This window comes from Cuculus canorus, chromosome 3 (assembly GCF_017976375.1).
Source record: "Cuculus canorus isolate bCucCan1 chromosome 3, bCucCan1.pri, whole genome shotgun sequence".
NCBI classification, from domain to species: Eukaryota; Metazoa; Chordata; class Aves; order Cuculiformes; family Cuculidae; genus Cuculus; species Cuculus canorus.
Genome location: NC_071403.1, coordinates 67,059,479 through 67,081,837, shown reverse-complemented (window position 1 = coordinate 67,081,837; position 22,359 = coordinate 67,059,479). Strand labels below are relative to the sequence as shown.

At 46.4% G+C, this 22,359-nt stretch overlaps 1 protein-coding gene across 14 annotated transcripts in view; it reads right to left on the bottom strand.

Moving 5' to 3' along the window:
• DTNB (dystrobrevin beta) overlaps positions 1 to 22,359 on the bottom strand; it is a 161,548-nt gene that overhangs the window by 121,848 nt on the left and 17,341 nt on the right. For 13 of the 14 annotated variants that reach the window (XR_008449026.1, XR_008449030.1, XR_008449029.1 and 10 more), the window contains exons 4-8: positions 21,323 to 21,403; positions 18,910 to 19,123; positions 16,061 to 16,146; positions 14,398 to 14,552; positions 8,204 to 8,309 (exon numbers count right to left, since the gene is read on the bottom strand). Coding sequence is in view for 10 of the 14 variants with exons in the window: in XM_054061653.1 (XP_053917628.1) it covers positions 8,204 to 8,309; positions 14,398 to 14,552; positions 16,061 to 16,146; positions 18,910 to 19,123; positions 21,323 to 21,403 (642 nt within the window). In the remaining 4 variants the exon portion in view is untranslated. Of the gene's footprint in view, positions 1 to 8,203; positions 8,310 to 14,397; positions 14,553 to 16,060; positions 16,147 to 18,909; positions 19,124 to 21,322; positions 21,404 to 21,506; positions 21,539 to 22,359 lie in introns of those variants that run through there. The other variant, XM_054061658.1, reaches the window with a different exon arrangement.

Here is a 22,359-nt window from a genome sequence, read left to right as displayed (position 1 = left end):
GTGATGATAACACAGCAGCTCCACCTCACCACATCAGTATTTCTCTTTCTTATTTTCCCTCCTTGGATATTCTCAGACCCTGAATTCTCCATCGAAGTCCAACAACACCAAGAAGACAGGTGAGTGGAGAGGGAAAGCAGGAAGGCTACATCTACCAGGGTTAAATTCTGCCCAAGAAGATCACTTTGCTCTAGAGAGAGCTTTTCCCAGAAGAGGCAAATTCAGAGCACCACAATAGACTCTGCTCTGAGTCACCCCTCACTGAGGAACCTCCCCAACTGCAAGCTGCCTCCTGTACCTCTACAGCTTCAACTGAGGAAATCCCCACTGCATTTCTAGATCTTAACACTTGCAGAACTGGGAAATTCAGCTCGGTATGATGCGCAGTCATTGTCAGGAACAGGCTAGAAATACAATCAATAATGCTTCTTTATATTCTTTCACTCATGAACAACCAACCACAGCCTCACAATAAGCAAGAGAGGAATGTGAGAATGAAATAAGGGAGATACCTTTTGGGATGCATTTGTCATAGAGAGGTGAGCCAAAGGCACTGGAATGGAAGGACGAAATGAATTCAGGAGCAAATGGCTTAGCATTACTGTGGCTCTGAAGCACAAGCAGTTACAGACAGGTACAAATAACCACACTATGGAGAAGACCACAGGGAAAACGAGCAGCTCGCTGGGCAGCCACCTGAAATTCTTGGCTCTGTCTGCTACAAACTACTGAGAGATGCAAGAGAAGAACTGGAAAGAGTCTGAAGTCTTGATCCATAAAAACAAGACTTAGCTGTTCTGACTGATACTTGGTGTGAGACTACCCCAGGCACAGCTTCTGCAGGAGGTTTGGTCACTTCAAGAGTGGATGCACACACCAACACTGTTGAAAGCACATGAGTAACAATTAAAGCAAAGGCAACTCGAGCATTAAGTCAGTCAGGAATGCCACGATAATTAAGCCAAAATGATCACACAGATGATACTTTATTGCGGCCCATAGCAGCACTGTATAAAGCAAAGGACCAGACTGGCAGAATCATAGAATCATGGAATGGTTTGGGTTGGAAGAGACATTAAAATCATCCAGTTCCAACCCCCTGGCATGGGCAGGGACACCTTCCACTGGAATAGGTTGCTCAAGGCTCCATGCAGCCTGGTGATTCAACACACAAACTCCCAATGGGAAAGGACTGGAGGGGAACTGGTGACTGCTTTCAATAGAAAAGGTAGAGAAAGCAATGAAAAGAAACAGTTCTAGATTTGTATTAAGGAGTAGAAAAGAAATTAATGAAGAACAAGCTGCCAAGTGACCTTAAATCAACGTGCCAACAGAGTAACCCTGTGAATTTGGAGAAGCAGAGGAGAGGGAACACAGCTCCAGTGCAGCACATCTCAGTATACTTATGCAAACTGGCAGGTAAGTGACAGGGAGAAACAATTCAACAGGAAAACCAGGTTAAGAACTGTCAGTTCCTTAAAGAAACGATGCTAAAGAGACAAAGGCAGCCTGCAGTGAAAGGCTGAGAGCTTGTCTATAACCCAGCATTCCAAAGGGAGCCTACAGAACAAAAACTGGGACAAATTACTCATGAGGGTTAAAAGAATAATTCAAATATTCAAAGACAAAGACAAAACAGAATGAGAGATGGCTGGCAGGGGATTTAAAACTGACATCACAAGAATTGTGATTACAATCCTTCAAAGAATGTGAAATTGTACATGTAATTCCTCACTTCTCGTGTTATTTCCACTTGTGGAACACAGAGTGGAACACATAAGAAAGCTGAGTCCTGTAAGGACCTGAAGAACAACAGGGAAATGAACCATGGACATCTGCCAAACCAACTTGCTGTCTTTCCATGACTGAATCATTGACCTTGAGAACAGGAGACAGGCATCAACGTCAGCAATTTTTCATTTTACTTCAGTAATTCCTACAAAATCAGTCTCCCACAATATTCTCATGGGAGGGGGAAAGGCACAACAGATGGAAGGGCTGTAACTTGGATGTGAATCTCACTGGGAAAAGTCCAGAGCACAGCTAACTGTCAAATGGAAAGACCTAATGAGCAAAGGGCTGTATTCCAGGCCACATACTGGTCAATATTTTTCATAAACGTACCAAACAACCATCAAAAATGTCCAATTTGGGGTATCCCATCCCAGGAAAGATGTGGGTTAATTGTACACCCAGAAGAGAGAAATAGCGGTGTCTGAACAGTACCTAGTAGAGCTCTTAGCTGGGATCAGGCTGAGAAGGTACCATCCAACATGTGAGAGGCCCACACAAACCTGCAATAGGTTCCCCAGAGCCAGGGCCAAACCCAGGAACTTCAGAGTCTGAACAGCGATAAGAAGAAACTCTGGCAAGAGCACTGGGAAAAAGCTTTCTCACCCTAAGAACACTGAAATGCTGATCTTGCTCCAGCTTCCACTGCAACTTTTTGACAGAGGACTTTTAAACAGTGAGGCAAATTTTTCAAGAACGTTTAGAATCATAGAATGCTTTGGGTTGAAAGGAACCTTTACAGGTCATCCTGTTCAGCAGAGGCAGGGACATCTTTAACCAGATCAGGTTGCTCAGCGTTCCATCCAACCTGACCTGGAATGTTTCCAGGGATGGGGCCTTCACTACTTCCTCAAGCAAGGTTTACATCCGTTCAAGTTTCCCTTTGGAAGGAGAGATGGATGAAGGCACAGGTGCCCAAAGCTTTTTCCTTTGTCCCGTCCCACAACGTGCCTGTGGCAGGGCTGCTGGCTCCTGCTCTCCTTTTAAGGACAACTGTTGGGTCAGTGTCTCCACAAAAGCAAATACATCAGTGTCAATCAGTCAGAGATGTTCCACCTCTGGTTACCACTCCATCTGACCTCCTCTGCCCCACCTTTCCAAACAGTCTCTTCTCTTCCCTGGCTCTGTGCCTTTAGAGAGATTCCTAGTGAAGGAAACAGGACACAAGTATTGCACTCCAGAGCCTTAAACCAAAGAATGAAGAACCCTAACATTGATACGTGTGGTTTCGGAAAACAACAGCAACACTGATAAATCCAATCATAGAATGATGTGGGTGGGAAGGGACCTCAAAGCCCACCCAGTTCCAACTCCCTGCCATGGGCAGGGACACCTCCCACTGCATCAGGATGCTCAGCCCCATCCAACCTGGTCTTGAACACTTCTAGGGATGGGGCAGCCAGGACTTCTCTGAGCAACCTGGGCCAAGGCCAGACCTCACTGTGATCTTCTGGGAAAGGTAAGGATTAATTATCATAGAAGGCGGCCAAGCTTGGGTTATAAAACCAGACTGAATAATGACTTGATACAGTTAAAGCTGTGTTATGGAAAACTTTTTAAATGGGAACTCTGAAAGAGGAACCACGTTCCCCTAGCACACACACTGCAGTTTCATAGTGCCATATTCCCAATCTTCACTCTGCAGAGTCCACAAGCTAGAAAAAAGCATCTCTACAGATGTTACTAGAAGCTTCAGCAAACAATCAAAGGGAGTTTCAAAGCCAGGTATTCTGCTCTGTATTTCCCTGGGAAAGTAAAACCCCAGGGCCTGAAGAGAAGTCCTGGCTGCCCCTTCCATCCAAATTTGGCATTTCACTGCTCTCACAAGTGTCAGATCACAACGTAGCAGAGGTTCACAGCCAGAGAGGCTCTCAGCAGTAACCCCAGCAGAGCAAGTTACAGCACAGAGCTAGGTGGATATCGGAGTCACCCTTAACTCTTAATGGCCTCAAATTGCACCAGGGCAGGTTCAGATTAGGCATCGGGAAGAATTTCGTCACTGAAAAGGTTCTTGGGCACTGGCAGAAGCTGCCCAGGGAGGCGGTGGAGTCCCCATCCCTGGGGGGATTTAAAAGACAGGCGGATGAGGTGCTCAGGGATCTGGTTTAATAGTGGGCAGGTACATTTGGACTTGATCTCAAAGGTCTCTTCCCACCAAATGATTCTATGATTCTCCCTGCTGTGACCACTGCCAGTTTCAGTCTATGCTGGATGTGAGAACCTGTCACTGAGAAATTGCACAGTGCTGAAACATGGGTGCCAGCTGGAGCTTACAAAGTAAAAACCAGTCATCCCAAACTCATTAAGGGTCCAAATCCCTGCCTGAAATTTAAGCCCACTTAATAACTGTGAATGAAACCATCCCAGTATTTTGTGTGGGAACCTAATGTCTCAGACTTCAGCTCCAAGGTTGCCACAGGGAGATGCCAATTCCTGCCCTGAAGTTCCCACCGTGCCAGCCCTGAAGCAGAGCAGCTCTGCACACAGCACAGAACGGCTGTTTGGGATGAGAGACGGAGGTGATGCCTCAAAGAAGTTCATCCCCAGGTTAGCAGCCCATGGTCAAGTAACATATGAAGACAGAGAATCTTTGTGGCCAGATTCTTTCTCCAGACCAGAAGGTTGGTTCTGGCCAGCTTATCGGGCTGACACAAGTCCAGCTGAAGGAGTTAGTGCCACAAACCACCGTGCCCAAATGAGAGAGTGATCCTGTTTTAAACCAGCACGGATCCCTGTTCCTTTTATGGCTTTGCCTATGCTCTGGATGACTTTTCAACTGAAAGGAGACAAGAATTCCTGTAACCTCCTACACGCGTCCATTTCAACACATATGGGTTTGCAATAGAGGCAGATATCAAAACACAACCCCCCTGGCCAAGTGACTTCATGGTAATTTAGCCACAGAATCCACAGCAATACCATTGTCAGCACAAGCTTCACGTCTTCCATCTTCTGCTTTTTAACTATCAAAAATGACCATTTAATAGGAGATATTCGATCCAGATCAATGAACTCTGGTGTCTGGCTGCTCTGTCACAGACTTTAAACTATAAAACCTCCTGGCTTGCTTTTTCCCTAGCGGACACACCTGTAATCAGGTCTGAGTCTCTCCTCAACATTTCCTCTAATGCTTCTGCTATCCTTATCCTTTGAATTTGCTGGTTTTACCTGCCCCACAGAGGCTCCCTGAACTCCTCTGCCTGGTGGAGCCAGCCTCCATTCCGCCCCACTGAGCCTGCCGTGCTGTGCCCCATTCCTCACAGCATCAGCTGCAATGGTTTCTCATCAGTGCTTCCGCACAGACAGAGGAGCTGCTGCCTGTCTGGAGCACAAACACCATTCACAACAGAATAAAAGTGTCTGAGAAAACAATATTGTAGAAACTTAGAGGGGAGAACACTGACAGGAATTATTGGTGGGAGCATCACACAGCGAGCAGCCAGGGAGGCAGCTGTGGAAGAAGCTGACAGGAATTAGAAATGAAATGTGAATGCCATGAGCATTACAAGTGATCCTATCAAGTTATTGGAATGCCAAACCTGGGTGTAACAAGAATCCTCCACGGTATTCTAGCAGCTGGGAAACCTAGGGACGGTCTGGCAGATGAGATGGATGGGGAGAGTCTCCAGTGCCCTGGAGAAAGTGTTGGAAAAAGGACACTTCTGCAGCTGCTCCCAGTAAAGGTGGTGAAGGTGGGATCTGCACACACAGAACAGCCGTCCCGCACAGTGAGGGTGGCAGCAGTGATCAGACGGTGCAGGAATGCATGCACCAGGCTATAAGGATGATATTAGTCCAGGTATCAAGTCATCCCCTCCAGGTACTTTCAAACAGAAAGAGAGATAAGGCTACAGGAACATCATATGGGAACACCCCACCCCTGGAAGTGTGGAAGGCCAGGTTGGATGGGGCTTGGAGCAACCTGATCCAGTGGGAGTTGTCCCTGCCCACAGCAGGGGGTGGAACTGGATGGGCTTTAAGGTCCCTTCCAATCTAAATCATTCCATGATTCTATGGATTACCTCCCGATCTTCCCACATCTGCCCAAACACAGTGTTTAAACATCTTGCCCTCACCTCAGGTCTGTGCAATTCTATCCTGACCTGTCATTCACATCAACATTTTTCCTGCCTGTTCCCTCAACTTATTCCACTCTGCGTGCTCTCCTTGAGGTACATGCTTATAGGGATAAGAGGATAAAGGAAGAGGCAAAAGCAAGGAGTGCCTGCTGCCCTTCTGTCAGTGCAGCCTGTCCCATACAGATGGGAAGGATGCTGCAGCACTGCTGTTTATCTGATATTTTACCACCTTTTTGGTAAGTTTCCCTGTAAGATTTGTCTCCATGAAATTGCTCCCCTCAAGATTCTCTTACAAAGCACTTTTTTAATGAGACCCACAGTTATCGGGGAATGTCTCTAAGCACAGAGAGCAATTGGGAAACCCATCTGCTCTTCTGCTGTGTGAGAGAAAAGGCCCCAGGAGCACCACAACCCCAACTTTGTTCATTGCTGGATAAATGCAGATTAAAGTCACAACCAGAGATGCTTTGCAAGAGCATCAAGAGAGGACAAAAACAAATGTCAAATCCCAGAATTTTAAGATCACAGCAACGCTTAACCGTGTTGCAGGCATGAGCATCAGGAGATAGAGAATAAAATACTAGTCATGAGAACTCAGCTGGGGACAGCGTAACAAGCTGTGCCTGTGAACAGCAAGGCAAAAAGCAGAGCTGAGAGCTGATCCACCTACACCATAGAAGTACAAAGCCTACACACGTTGTATATGTGTGTATACACCTTAAACTGGCTAAAAATGCAGTAAGCAGAAGAAGAGGTAACAAAGTGCAGCAGGTTTGAAGGATGATAACACGATTTTACTCTGGGAAAGGAAAAAGATGAAGTTTAGTTTATGGGAGAGGAAAAAAAAGAAGTTGTTTTCTTCCTAGTTCTCACATACAAAACACCACCACCCCTTGTCTGTAGCTGCTCAAAGTCAAACGCACACCTTGCTGGCCACTAAACCCAACCAACACTTCTGACACTCTTGCACAACCTTCTGCTTCCCTGCACTCCAAAAAGCCCCCTCAGCCAGACAACTGTCTCACCGCTCCTTCTCACTGCTAATCTTCAGTTTCTCACCCCTTATTGCTCCTGAAATTCTTTCCACAGGCAGTGAACCCAAGGAATTGTACCTAAGGAAAGGTGTAGAAGTGGAAGGAGCTCAGCATTTCCCTCTGCGGTGTACATTGAAGGGACTCATGCTTGAATGCTCCTCAAGACAGTATTTGAATGGGTCCCAGTAACTTTGCGAGTCAGTACTTGAAGGCGCATGAACACGTGGTTCAGGTGGCAGTTTTAAAAAAGTTTCACAAAACACATGAACATTTAGAGAATATTGTTGTCCTGCTGCTTGTTCTTTCATCTTAGAATCACAGAACGGTTCAGGTTGGAAAAGAGCTCTAAGATCATAGAGTCCCACCATTGACCCTGCCCTTCTAAGTCTGCCACCAGACCATGTCCTCAAGTATGACACCTATTCATCTTCTAAACACCTGCAGGGATGGGGACTCCATCACTGCCCTAGGCAGCCCCTTCCAATGCTTGGCAGCCCTTTCCTTCAATAAAGGAATTCGTCCTCATATCCAAACTAATTCTCCCCTGGCACACTTCGAGGCCATTTCCCCTTGTCCTGTCACTGGCTACTAGGGAGAAGAAACCAACACCCAACACACCACAACCTCTCTCCCAGGAGCTGCAGAGAACGATGAGGTCTCCCCTCAGCGTCCTCCAGACTAAAGAGCCCCAGCTCCCTCAGCTGCCCCCAGAACCCCTGGGCTCCAGACCCCTCCTCAGCTCCATTCACCTCTTCCAGATGTGCTCCAGACCCTCAGTGTCATTCTTGGAGTGAGGGACTGACCTCAGAACTGAACCCAGGATTCAAAGTGCAGCCGCACTAGTGCCGAGTCCAGGGGGACAATGCCTTTCCTGCTCCTGCTGGTCACATTATTCCTGATCCAAGCTAGGATGTTGTTGGCCTTCCTGGCCACCTGGACCACTGCTGGTCCATGTTCAGCTGACTATTAATCAACTCCCCCAGGTCCTTCTCCTCCAGGCAGCTTTCCAGCCACTCCTCTCCAAGCCTGTAGAGTTGCAGATGCTTTCACTACTACAGATGACAAAACTCTAAAATCTTGTTTTGCATTGCTGATGACAATTTCACAAAGCATGAGCTTTCATTCTAGGAGCACAGAGCCTGCTTCACTCCAACACAAATGCTTTGGGACTGATACCATTACAGTGGGAACAATGAAAGCATTAAATGCTTCTTTACACGAGGAAGGACAGCATTTACAGATGTGGAACAGAAACCCTGCTCAGACCAGATGTTTCAAATAAGAAAACATTCCATTTACCATTTTCAACATGGGCAAGTCTGTGCATGAGAGGCAGCCACACAAGGCACTGAGGAGGTGGATCAGCCATCAATGTGTCTAAAAACATGTTTAGCATGATCTTTTTCTGCAAAGAAAAGAGAAATAGAACTTAATTATAGGAAAAATTTCAATTTCATATGCCCAAAACTTCAGCCTTAAAACAGAATCATAGAATAACAGAATGGTATAGGTTGGAAGGAACATCAAAGCCCATCTACATCTAGTTCCAACCCCCTGCCATGGGCAGGGACACCTCACACTGGATCAGGTTGCTCCAAGCCCCATCCAACCTGGCCTTCAACACCTCCAGGGATGGAGCAGCCACCACTTCTCTGGGCAACCTGGGCCAGGGCCTTGCCACCCTCCCAGGAAAACATTTCTTCCTAAGATCTCATCTCAATCTCCCCTCTTGCAGCTGAAAACGATTCCCCTTGTCCTATTCCTGCACTCCCTGATCAAAAGTCCCTCCCCAGCTTTCCTGGAGCCCCTTTCAGTGCTGGGAGGCTGCTCAAAGGTCTCCATGCAGCCTTCTCTTCTCTGGGCTGAACAACAATATGCGAGGTGCTCCAGCTCTCTGCTCATCTTTGTAACCTCCTCTGGGCTCACTCTGTTAAATCTCTCTCTGACTTGACATCTGTGTACCAGGAACATTTCATATGCTATAAAGAAATAAAAACCACAACCTCTCTGCTCAGGGAGTTTCAATTTCTGTCAGGCAAATGGTAACACCAAGAATGATTAGTATAGACATGACATAATCAAACAAAAATAAATGATTAACAGACAAAGACATGGAGGGCTGTTTGGTCAGGACTGGTGCCCAAGCTGCATTTCAAACATACAGACAGCACTGGAAAAAGCACACACTGCAAAAGAGTAATTACAACAATATTTACACACAGTCTATACAGTAAACGGCTTTTTTTTTTTTTAAAGGCAAAATAAGAAGAAAAAGGCAAAGGGAGAATGACACAAAGGTTTCCAACAACTGCCTATGGCAGGGCTTGGAATTGGATGGGCTTTAAGATCCCTTCCAGGCCAAATTGCCCTGTGACCCAGTGATCAGAGCGTGATATATGATAAGCATGGTGGCATAAGGACCTAAACCCAGCAGGAGAGCTTCTTTCTGCTGTAGACACGATGTTTCTCAAAGGCAAATACTGGTCCCTTTAGGCAGTGAGAACCTTATGAGTTGTCAAAGCCACGTGCTGAGCGATGCAACCTCCACGTAATTCACAAGAGGGCAGCAGGGACCGAGATGGGTTTTCTCACAGAAACAGGTAGGATATTTTGCAACCCATTGACCAAAAAGGCTCACGGAGGGTTATCAGCACTACATCTTGTCTAGGCACAAGTATTCTCAGTAATAGCTGAGCTGATAGGAAAATAAACGGCAGCCGTCTCCTCCCGGAACGATGGAGGTGTCAGAAGGAGCAGAGGTAAAGCCTGTTCTTGCAGCTGGTCTAACACTTCCCACCGAGTTCAGTACCCAACAAAAAGCAACCACAAAAACAGTCACCATTTGTGATGTAAAACCGATCAAACAATCTGTCTGCAGGACCCACACTCAAAGAACATTAACTGAAAACCAGTAAATGTGAAGGCACAGCCAGTCACAAGGGGCAAATACACCCAGAAGAACAGACCCATCTCTGCAGAGATGCTGTCTGTAACCCTTGCTTGCTCGCTCTCCATCCCATGGTAATAACAGTTGTCACCCATTGCTGTTAGCACATCATCTTGTCTGAACAGATCAGGGGTCTTGGATCTCCCTGCAGGAGGTGCAGTGCCAGGTTATACCAATGCTGTTCTCAGAGGAATTCACAGAGATCTTGAGGACCACAAAGATGATCCAAGGGCTGGAGCTCCTCCCTGTGAGGACAGGCTGAGAGAGCTGGAGTTGTTGAGTCAGCTGAGAAGAAGAGAAGGCTCTGTGGGGAGACCTTAGAGCGGCCTCCCAGTACTGAAAGGGGCTCCAGGAAAGCTGGGGAGGGGCTCTTCATCAGGGAGTTGCAGGGATAAGACAAGGGGGAACAGCTTTCAGCTGAAAAAGGGGAGATTGAGATAAGATCTTAGGAAGAAATGTTTTCCTGGGAGGGTGGGGAGGTCCTGGCCCAGGTTGCCCAGAGAAGTGGTGGCTGCTCCATCCCTGGAGGTGTTGAAGGCCAGGTTGGATGGGGCTTTGAGTAACCTGATCCAGTGGGAGGTGTCGCTGCCCATGGCAGAAGGGTGGAACTGGATGGACTTTGAGGTCACTTCCAATCCAAACCATTCTATGATTCATTCTATGGCTGCTTCAATAGCAAAAACTTGGCTGATTTTACTGTTAATCTGCTTATACGGTTCTTCCGATGAGATGTTAATGCATATATTTCCCCACAAAACACTACCATGAAATCACATCCCCTGTGCTAACACAAAGCTGTTGGTTTTTTTAACTCTGTAGTGATCAAATCCAGTCCTATCAACGTATGTAGCTGTGTTAGACCCCACCTCTCATTCTGCAACTCTCCCACATCCTGAGCTTAAACTGCAACTCTGTCAGAGTACACAGACACTATCCTGTCCTCACTAAACGCATTCATGTTGCCTGAACAAGGCCACACATCCTGACCTGTTGGGCTGGCGCAGTCAGTTTGGCTGTCAGCCACACCAACCATGAAGCCTAAGTCAGGCAATGCTTTAGCGAAGCTTCTACGGGAGCAAGGTCTGCCCAAAGCAGGTTGTGCTGCTGAGTAAACAGAACAAGGCACAGTTGGACTCCGCAGCAGCCACACTCCAGAGTCTCTAACATGAACTCAGCTCAGCAGAAACAGTACAGTTACATGGCTCCGTAAATGCAAGATAAAGTGGCCTCCCCTCTGGAATGACAGAGCAGGCTGTGCCATGGAAGGATCCTGACTCGGGCAGGGAACGTCACAGTGACACAACAGCTCTGAGACAAATTGATGGTCTGTAGCCAAGCAAAAAAAAAAGCCTTCAGAGAAGTGTGACGTGATCCCATACATCTGTGGGAGCCCCTGCTGGACCTGGAACACAGGATTATCCCTGGGACGTCTTTACAGCATACATCTGGAAGCCATCACAAGGAATGCAGCCCTTGCCAAAAGTATCTCAACAAACTCCATTCTGCGTGGAAAAGTTTGAATTATTCCAGCTGTGACCCAAGAACAAATCAGAGTTGTGGAGCGCATGTAACACTGACGTCCCTTTGCCTTCTGCCCTTACAACACTTGGATAGCAGGAACTCGTCAGCCCTTTGCACCTCAGCACAAAGCACCAGACCTAGGACCTCTTTGAACCACCAGGGCCCACAGTTGGCCAGGAACAATTTGCCTCTAGGCAGTTTAACAAACATCAGGGCATTAAAACTCAATCATGAGTGCTTTTATGGTATTAAACCCATGTCTGGTTTGACCACTCACTCTCCCAAATGATTCCAGCATCCAGATGAGGTATTAGTATCAGCTAGGAATCATTTTTAATAACCAGTTTCCATGTAACTACCCTACTTGAGGGGATAAGGGAGGTGAACAGCATGGATGTGATTAGCCTCTTCCAGCCGCCCCTGAGACCACGGAACAGCTCGAGGCACGTTTTCTTTCACTGGTACAGATGTGGCTTACGCGTATGGAACATAAACGTTGACCCCACAGCTCAACCAGTGCCACCTGGAGGGATTTTCAGCACAACGATAGGTGTAACAGGAGAATATTACTGCTGGGAAGCTGATTTTCACATTGGCGAGGCATTAGTAAATAAAACTAAATCTAAGACAGACTATCCCTCTCATTCTCAGGACCAGCTTGTTTCACTGTTCAAATAAATGAGGAAACTGGCCTGGGATACAGAGTATATCTGGAATAATTAAAACCACTGCCACTCTCTACAAACCTGGCCTTACACTAGGGATTCTGTTTTGCTGAATAAAATCAGAGAAAAGTAAATTCTAAAAGTGAATCAATATGAAGAATGAGCCTTCTTATTACTTGGGAGCCAATGTTAGAGCACCACAAAACGCTACAGGCAAGCTGCGTGCAGATCATGGAATCAGAGTTGTTTAGGTTGGAAAGGACCTTCAAGATCATCGAGTCCAACCCTCAACCTCACACTGCCAACACCACCACTAAACCCTGTGCCTGAGCACCACATCTACGTGGCTTCTGAACCCTACAGGGACGGGGAGTCTGCCACTGCCCTGGGCAACTTCTGCCAGTGCCTGGGAACTCTTTCTGTGAAGAAATTATTCCCAATATCCAAGCTAAACATTCCCTAGTGCAACTTGAGGCCATTTCCTCTTGTCCCATCCCTTGGTTTCTTCTCCTAAGGAACAACACCCACCTGGTTCTAATTGCCTTTGCGGAAGCTGCAGAGTGATAAGGTCTCCCCTCAGCCTCCTCTTCTCCACACTAAACAACTCCAGAGTCCTCAGTCACTCCCAGAACCCCTGGGCTCCAGACCCTTCCCCAGCTCCGTTTCCCTCCTCCAGATGCGCTCCAGCCCCTCAAGGTCGTTCTTGGAGTGAGGGGCCCAAAACTGAACCCAGGGTTCAAGGTGCGGCCTCACCAGCACTGAGTCTACATTAAGAATCACTTCCCTGCTCCTGCTGGTCACACTATTTCTGATCCAAGTCAGGATGCTGTTGGCCTTCCTGGCCACCTGGGCCACTGCTGGCTCATGTTTCCAGGCAGTTATTGCACCTCACTTGCTACCGTGCCAAGATTTGCATGGAGTCCCTCAGAAATCTCAGCCAGCTGCCAGTCCTGCTCCACCAGCCTGTCTGTGTGGGTACAAGAGAAACAGGGACTTCCCAAGCCCAAGCTTCTGGACAAAATAAAACCCCATCCTCATTGCCTGAGCAGAAGATGGTAAGAGCACACAGAGCTTACAATCCAGTGCCTAATTTTTATAGCTCTGAAGTGAGACTGAGGATTTACATACAACAGCAGAGTCAATTCCATGAAGTGGGATTTGATCAGATAGTTTTCCCTATGTATATAAACGGCTTGCACCAATGTAACAGAGAGGGTAATGTTTGTGGGAATCAGTGTAGCACATGAACACCTCAGCCAGCACAGAGATAGAAGCTCAACATGAGCTGGCAATGGGAACTTTCAGCCCAGAAAGCCAAACCGTGTCCTGGACTGGATCCAAAGCAGTGGGACCGGCAGGGCCACAGACAGGATTCTGCCCCTCTGCTCTGCAGGGCGAGATCCCATCTGAAGCTCTGCTCCAGGAGAGCTGGGGGGGTACTTCTTGGTCAGGGAATGCAGGGATAGGACAAGGGGGAATGGTTTTCAGATGAAAGAGGGGAGATTGAGAAGAGAGCTGAGGAAGAAATGTTTTCCTGTGAGGATGGGGAGGCCCTGGCCCAGGTTGCCCAGAGAGGTGGTGGCTGCCCCATCCCTGGAGGTGTTCAACACCAGGTTGGATGGGGCTTTGATCAACCTGATCCAGTGGAAGGAGTCCGTGCCCATGCAGGGGGCTGGAACTGGATGAACTTTGAGCTCCCTTCCAACCCAAGCCATTCTGGTTATGATTATCACAGAATCAGAGTCTAAACATTTCATTTTAGGCCCATATTATCTGGGTTCCTGTTTACAGTTGATTTAAGGACTATTTATACTATTTACATTATCTCAAATTAGAAACAAATCTCAGAACAATTAATTTATAACCAAAAGCTCTTTTAAGATCATTACTGCAACATCTACTCCAAACACGATAGGAAGTGGAAATACTTTGGAGAAAACATCTGCACCAAGAAGCACAACAACGAAATAGATTTAAAAGCAACCTCTGTGTACAACACTCATTTGTTTAATGTAGACCCAGCCAACCATGCAATGATTTGTTGAAGCTGGTATGGAGAAAGCAAGAGAAAATTGTAAAAATGCTGTGTTTTAGAGAAGCAGTAAGTCACCCTGGCTGTTCTGATAGGACATGGAAATGCCCCTTCACGGAGGGGGCCAAACTAAAATTGTGCAAACCTTTTAATTACCCAGGACCTGGGTATTATACTCTAAATTATTCAGGTTCTAACCCCGCTGAGGTTACACAGTGCCCGTTATCACCCCTTGCACTCCAAACCTACCCAAACCCCAACCCAGCAGTGGTGGCCATTAGCAGAATGCCCTGAGCGAGCAGCACACATTCCCGGGGCTGGCTCTTACTTGTTGTGGGAAGCAGGTGCGTACAGAATGCTCTGTGTACCCGAAGGAAGGCCCCTCAAATACCGCTGTCGGGAGCTTCAGAACTTCCTTCAAGAACTGGTCAAACTTGGTGAATATCATTAGTCCATTTGAGTCTGATATTTGAGAGAAAATATCTGCAAGGAAATATAACAAAAATCTCACAGTGACTACAGGCTGGGTCCAGAAAAGGGAAAACTATTTCAACCCATTCAAACCCCAGCATTAGGAAAAAAAGGGCAGAAATTTCTTTTACATAATTTATGTTGATAGCAAGTGGTAAGATTTAGAAACAAGTAGATTCAAACATGTTATTACATAAATCTTCCTGTTTTCTCCCATCTCGCCCTGTATTGAGAGGAGATTCTGCTGTGCAGTAGCTGTAAGAGCAAGAAGGAAGAAGGCAAGAAGAGGCATTATGAGACATCACAGCTGCATGTTCAAACTAAAACCAGATTCAATCCTTTGAGAAGCCCCTTGGAATGAAAACAACTTGTGAGAGTCACAGCACCCCAGCTCCTGGTAACCCTGGTTCCAGCCAGCAGCATGTTGGATGTCAGACAGTGTTAGAGGAGAGTGTCAGAAGGACAGCGGTCAGAAACGAGGGCACAAGGACCCTCATCCCCAAGGATAAACATGTGGGCCGTGCAGTCAAGTGGGTGTCGAGGAGGAAACTTGATCTAATTTCATATCGGAGATACTGCAGCTAAAACTGAGCAGCTAAACTCCAAATTCCCGTCCCTCTGCCCAGGGAAAGTGAAATGAGAGAAAGACTTGTGGGTTGGGAAAAAAGAACTAAAACAGCTTTAATGAAATATTATTATTATTAATAATAATAATAATAATAATAATAATAATGAAAATACTATTAATAAGGAAATGACAAAATATGTACAAAACCACAAAACTACTGCTCCTCGATGACTGTCACCACAGATGCTGCAGAGCAGGCATGAGAAAAGGTCCCAGGCTTCACGTGAAGAAGGCACCATGACCACACAGAACAGCTGCAAATCAGCATTATCATTACAGTTACAGAAAAAGAACCTTTGCTGTCTCAGTTGACTCGTAAAATATTATGGTATTGTACCCAACAGGACAACAAAACCTGCTCATCAAACCCAAGTTTGAATGAGGAGGAGTCAGCAGTTCACAATGTTCTAAGAAATAGCCCAGAAACACCAAGCGGTAGAAGACAGTCTGAGCGACAGGCTGCAAAGGCAAGGAGAGGAACTGAGTTTTATCGCCTAAAGACAGAAGAGCCACTGTCCAAAATAGGTCAAAGTCACATGGATGAGATGCAGAGAGCACATCAGGTGGAGCAGAAGATGTACAAGAGCCCCTCAACACCCTCAAACCAGAAGAAATGGTCACAAATTAAGTATTCCTGTCAGAAAAATCAGACTGAAGCTTTAGATTTAAACATGTGCCCAAGCATCTAAAACTAAACAGAGGTACTTGTAAAGCCTGTATAGTAACCAAGTCGGTTTGTTCTGCGGCCAGCAGATGGCCTGCGTGGCACAGACATAACTGCAGCGAGCTCCACCTTCGTATAAAGATCTCTGAACAGGCACAAAGCTCAGCTTTCGGCACTTAATACAAAAATCATATGAGGCCAGTAACAGAAACACTTGACGACACTTACATCTGAGCTTATCCAGTATTTTCCCACCACACATCGTCGCTAACATGGCTTTCACAGAAAACACCGTCAACTTCCCGTGGCCCTCACTGCGGAAAGAGACATATGGAGAGCAATTACTACGGAGATGGGTGAGCAACAGAAACAACTGAGGCCTAGGAAGATGCATAAATGCCCTCTGTTACCTACCAAGATCTGCCAAAGCTATTCAACATAACATTAAACCAGGGATACTACCAGCTTTTTTAATACAGAGGAAAAGTTAACAAGTGTCTAACCAGAAATCAAACTTTCTGGCAGAATTATGAACAATGCAAAGCTAAAGCAACTACCATTTGTTCATCCCATAATAATCCCATTAAGAAGTAATGTATTAATTTATTTTTTTCCATTAATATACATTCGCAGATACAAAACATCCCATTTTTCCCTCTGCCACCCCTTGTCAGTTGCTTTAAGTTTTTCCTCCTCCATTTAAACTCTGACGTTAAATACAGGTTGCATCCTAAAAATAATTCCCTTGGCAGCTAGCGAGAAGCTGTGACAGCCTAAACGGACCATACGGAGCTGGAGTAACATCAGCAATGTCTTATTCTCATCCAATAGAGTTGCTGTGCTGTCAGAACAGATGGCACATTCTGGGATTCATTTTCTTATATCAGCAAGAAAAGATGAGTTTGTCTCTACAGAGAGGATAACGAAGCCCAGTCAGCCCTGTGCGACACACAGGAACAGCCACGTGTGCTATTCCTCATACCGGAAAGACAAACAAGGATAAGATGAAGCAGGAACCACATCATCAGAACCACAGAGCAAGCCAGACTGGGTTACAGCCCAGCACAGGAGTGCTCCACTCAGGAGTGGTTTCTCCCAGCATAGTGCTGAGCTGGAAGGCAAGCATTCCACTTCCAGTTCTGGGATTTCCATCTCTCATAGCAATAAAGTCAGGAACCAGAGAACCTCCAGTACAGGAGCTACCTCTACTGTTACCGTGAAGCTGGCTGAATGTTGGGTTAGTGGTGCAGAGAGCAAAAGAAATGTGCGTAAACATAGAGAAAAAGCTGCTGGAACTCTGGGAAACATGCTGCCAAAGAGATGCATTGAGCCACTACGCTTACCTATAACAACAAGAGTGGACTAACAGGCCATGGAGGAAGTCAGAGTCATGCATAAAAGGAGAAAAAGAATTAAAGTCCAATCGGGTAATTGTAATTAAATGTCTTTGATGGGTAATTTGTGCTATCATGGGAAACAAGATGATGGGGAAGACACATGACAAGTGTGGGAAGATATCTAGAATCACAGACTTGTAGAATGCTCAGAGTTGGGAGGGACCAACAAGGATCATTGAGCCCAACTCCTGTCCCTGCACAGAAAAACCCCAACATTCACCCTGTGGGTCTGAGGGCATTGGCCAAACGTTTCTGGAATATTGTCAGGCTTGTCAACATGACTGTTTCCCGGGGGAGCAGGTGCAGTGCTCCACCACCCTCTGGGGAAAGGGCCTTTTCCTAACATCCAACCTAACCCTTCCCTGGCACATCTTCTTGCAATTCCCTTGGCTCAGAGAGCTCAACACCTGCTCCTCCACCTCCCCATGTGAGGAAACTGCAGCCCATGATGAGGTCTCCCTTCTCCAGGCTCAGCAGACCCAGTGACTTCAGCCACTCCCTATACAGCTTCCCTTCAAAACCCTTCACCAACTTTGTGGCCCTCCTAGAGTGTCTAGAAGCACTCTAGGATGCTCCTCAGGGGAAAGCAGATGTGGATTTAACATCTGCCACCTGCACTTGGAGGCCCAGCACCTGGGAAGGGTTCCTGGCATTATTTGAAGTGAATGCTGGCATACAGTATTGAAGCACCAAAAAGGTCTGCATCAGTGACAGACGAGCAACCAGAGGAGACACCACGAGGACACCAAACAATGTTTTTCAATTTAATACACCGATATCTTCTGGTAACACACTCTCATGGTGAGGGAAAGGCTCCCAAACTTTCCCAGGCCAAGTAAGAGGGGAGACTGAAATGAGATCTTGGGAAGAAATATTTCCTGGGAGGGCAGGGAGGCCCTGGCCCAGGTTGCCCAGAGAAGTGGTGGCTGCCCCATCCCTGGAGGTGGATGGGGCTTTGAACAACCTGATCCAGTGGGAGGTGTCCCTGCCCACATCAGGGGGCTGGAACAGGATATGCTTTGAGGTTCCTTCCCACCCAAACCTAAGCAACAATGATTTGCAGTTGCTACTTAGAGAGAGCCCACAGACACATCTACTGGAGAAGATTAGCAGAGACCTAACCCTCCAAAGGCTGTGCAAGGAACTCCTCAAACTAGACACAAAGAAACACCCAGGCAGTACCCTGCACATGGAATTGTGCTTCTTCCAGCCAGGACACAAGAATTAGCCTTTACAAAGCCACACTGGAATAGGATCCAAGCCAACTGTCAAACGCAACAGCATTATAAAACGGTCTTGTTAACTGAAATTCAATAAAACACTTTCACTTTTCAAACCAGAGCTACACTATGAGGTTAACTTCGTGTTCTATCACAGCTTGCAGAAGAGATTCACTCCTTCAGCTCAGACCCACAGCTCACATCAGTCCACAAACTCCAGAAGGCACCCACTCGCCCTTGAGAAGATTTGTAAGATAAAGTGCTCCTGCTACAGCACTGCACATCTCTGCGGGCACTGCTACAATATTAAACATGTGTGTGTGCGTGCATGTGTGAAACACAGCATCATGAACCTGAGAAACAGCATGCGGACAGTCTGCCAGATCAAAGCAGTTGTTGGCTGCATTCATCTAACTAAAAGAGAACATCAGTTTAGGAACACAAGGGAGGAGGTACTGGCCTGTCATACGCTGCTATCATGAAGTTGAGGAGGAGGCTTATGGATTGCTCTACGCTGATCTGGTGAGTAGAAGGCAGGCGTTTGTTTAGCTGGTAGTAGATGGATGAAATGATTGTTTCTAGTCGAGACACGTTAATCTCTGTGTTATGATCTAAAGTGTTAAGGCCATTGTCTCGGAAGGCTTCAATCATATTCCAGATATCAACGAGATGAACTAAAAACAAAGGAAAAAGTATTAATTTCTGTTCTGTAGCACATGGAAGCTTACTTTTACGGCGTTGTTCCCAAACAGTACATTAGAATCACACAACTATTAATGTTGAAAAAGCTCTCCAAACTCATCCAGCCCGTCAGCCCAACCCCACAGTGCTGAACAAACCATGTTATGATTTAGCTTTGAACTTGGAATGAACAGGCACTTATCGGTATTCAGAGCAAGTGACAGACTCCTGATAACCATACTCACAGCTCGTGTCTGCTGGTTAAAAGAGACAGAGTGATGCCCAGACATCTCATGGGCCTCTTATTCCACCCTTCAAGGTCTGGGTGCTCTGACAGAAAAACTACCTAAGGGAAAACACTGTCTGCATCACAAGGCAGTGCAGTTTCGCAGGGTATTTTCTTTTGGGAAAGAAACCCACCACATTCCGAACGCACCACAAATTGTTTACAATGGTTTTGAACACCCTCATGCTGACCAGCAGTCCAGTAGTGAAGGAGGAATCTGATGTTCCAGCTAACTAAGAGCGTTTCCAGTTGATCCAGTTGCCAAGTCCAGGGCATGCTACTGTGTAGACATAGATCCAGAACTCCAAAGTGTCTCCCTAAAGCACTGTCATACCTTAGTGCACATCTAAGAAGTGTTAACAATGCGGACAAAGTTTTCCAAAGCAGCAGCAAGTGATCTGCAGAACCACGTTAAATAACATTTTAACAAGCTTCAAAGCTTGCAAGGTGTGTGGGACAGCAGGAGAAGGCATCTATGGACCAACAGCAATCGGTCTATCCCAACCCAAAATAAACTTGATCCAGCTGTTACAAAGACCAGGCTTGTGTGCCAGCCTCACAACTTTATATAATCATGGAACAGTTCGGGTTGGAAGGGACCTTAAAGTCCAACCAGTTCCAGCCCCCTGCCATGGGCAGTAACACCTTCCACTAGATCAGGTTGCTCAAAGTCCCATCCAGCCTCGATGGATAACTTCTTTATTATCTTCCTTAAATTATAAAACCGGGTCTGAAGTAAGAGTGCGATCTTTAACATCTCTTACATGAAACGCATTTTTGTATATATTGCTTAAGAACCACACAACGGTACAATCCAAGTCCCCTGTTCCCACTAGGCACATGGCCCTGGATCACAGAGTGCTCCAAAGGTCATAAATGTGCAGCCTCATCTATCTGGATGTGTATGGGAAAGGCTACTCAAGGCATGTGCATGGCACCAGGGAACCAGGTCCAAGTCGTGCAGGGTGCTATCATCAGCATTTCTTAATACCTCTCTGCTAATTAAGAACAATTTTTAATTCAGAAGCACGAATTACAGATGGGAATGAAGACTTTTCCCAGGAATTAAAAAGCTGTCAGGTACCCCTCAGAACAAAGGTGTTGCAGATGCTGTCACAAAAGCTCCGGGACACAAACACACCCCAAGGCCAGCTACTGTTTGCAGCAGGTGGTCACACAGGACCTCCACAGGATTCCTTGGCTGTTCTCCTGTCCTCTCCTACAGGGCACACACGGATTCCACCTCACTGGAGGGACCTGCTCCTGCATATGTGACTCTGCTTTGCTTTCTACTTTGTTCAATTCAATACCAGCAGCAGAACACAAAGCAGAATCACTTGCTCACCATTGGACCAACCTTTGCCTTGATGAGCCATCCCAGGTGTAAGGACCATGGAAGGGAATGGGAAACCCTACCCGACTGGCGTGGCATGGCAGAACCTACCCTGACAAGCATGGCATGAACTCACAGAATTCTTTACAGCTCCTACATCCCACATATGTTAATGCCACTATAAATGGACCTGGCCACTTCCATGCCTGTGCCTATATCATCACACAATGGGTACCTGTGCCTCGCTGCAGGTGGTTTGCAGGACAATGTGCTGGAACAGGAGCTGAAGACAGCCTGCATGCAACTTTGGGCAACCAAGATGTGTCAAGCTGGCTGATATACTTTAGATTTTAGAAACACTAAATAATAAACCTGAAGATAATAGAGAGTTTTGGACAAAGACTGCTGCCTCTTTTTAATTACCCATTTGCTCTCTGTGTAGTTTAAGTAATGACTCCCATTGTCTGATAAAACATTTGCTCACTCTTGCTACACTTCAGATTCACATGGGCAAAACATTAGAAAGAATCATGCACAAGAAATTTCTGAAGATAAAGAGTAATTGTAACTTACGATTACACCGTTTTTGTACAAAGCGCAGTTTGCAGGCTGTTCGATACGTTGAAAGTCTGATGACATCAAAATTCTGTGCTCCTACGAATAAAAAAAAGGAGGCGTTTGTCTTTCCACCGGAACATTCAGCTGATCTGAGAGAATTACTTCAAAAAAGGTATCGGTGTTTCTTCACACACATCACCTTTATCACTGGAGAACAACAAAGATGTTCACTGGATATCTTGTGGTAAAGTGATTCTCAGCAGAGTCATAGATTTTGGGACTGATACGAGCACCTCAAAGGGAAGCAGGAAGCGAGTGATGAGTGGGTAAGGAAGAGGACCACACCGATGTTGGAAGATGCATATCACAGGGAAAAGAGAAGGAAAGGGGGTTGGTACTGGTACCACCTGCCCTGCAGCCCCACCAGGAGCGTGCTTTGGTCTCCAGACAGATCCACATCATGGAAGCACAGAAGAAAAAGCACAGACAGAAAAATATCTTCATCAACAGCCTCCTGCTTCCAGGCATGCAAGTGTTGTACCTCTAACCAATCCCACACCTCAGAATGCTGAACATTGTTGTCTGTCCCCAGTCTGTACGCCAGCCACCAGTCCCAGCAATGGCTCTGAATGTTACAAACCCGAGTAGCTTCCGAAAGCCAGGTTAACTCTGCCAAAAGACCTGGGCACCTCCTATACTGATCAAACCAGGCAATAAATGATGTGGGGACAATAAATTACACTGGTTTAAAAGCCAGCACTGATCACTCCTAATTAGGAAGAAGCCAACAAGCCAAGTATTGACAACCCCACCGATCATAAACCCAAACATCTTTTAAATGGCTCCCATTCCAACAGCTCTACTGGCTATGTCCTACAACCAGTACAGTCCTGAGGTAGAGGATTGTTTATCCAGCCTCACATGGGCAACAGCAGAGATGCAAATGGCTCCAGTGCCTCTTGGATTCCAGGGGAGCGGATGAAAGTGGGATCTGCTCCAGCCTTCACACTGCTTTCAAAAGCCAGAGTCTGGATGGGTGGAGAACTGAGGAA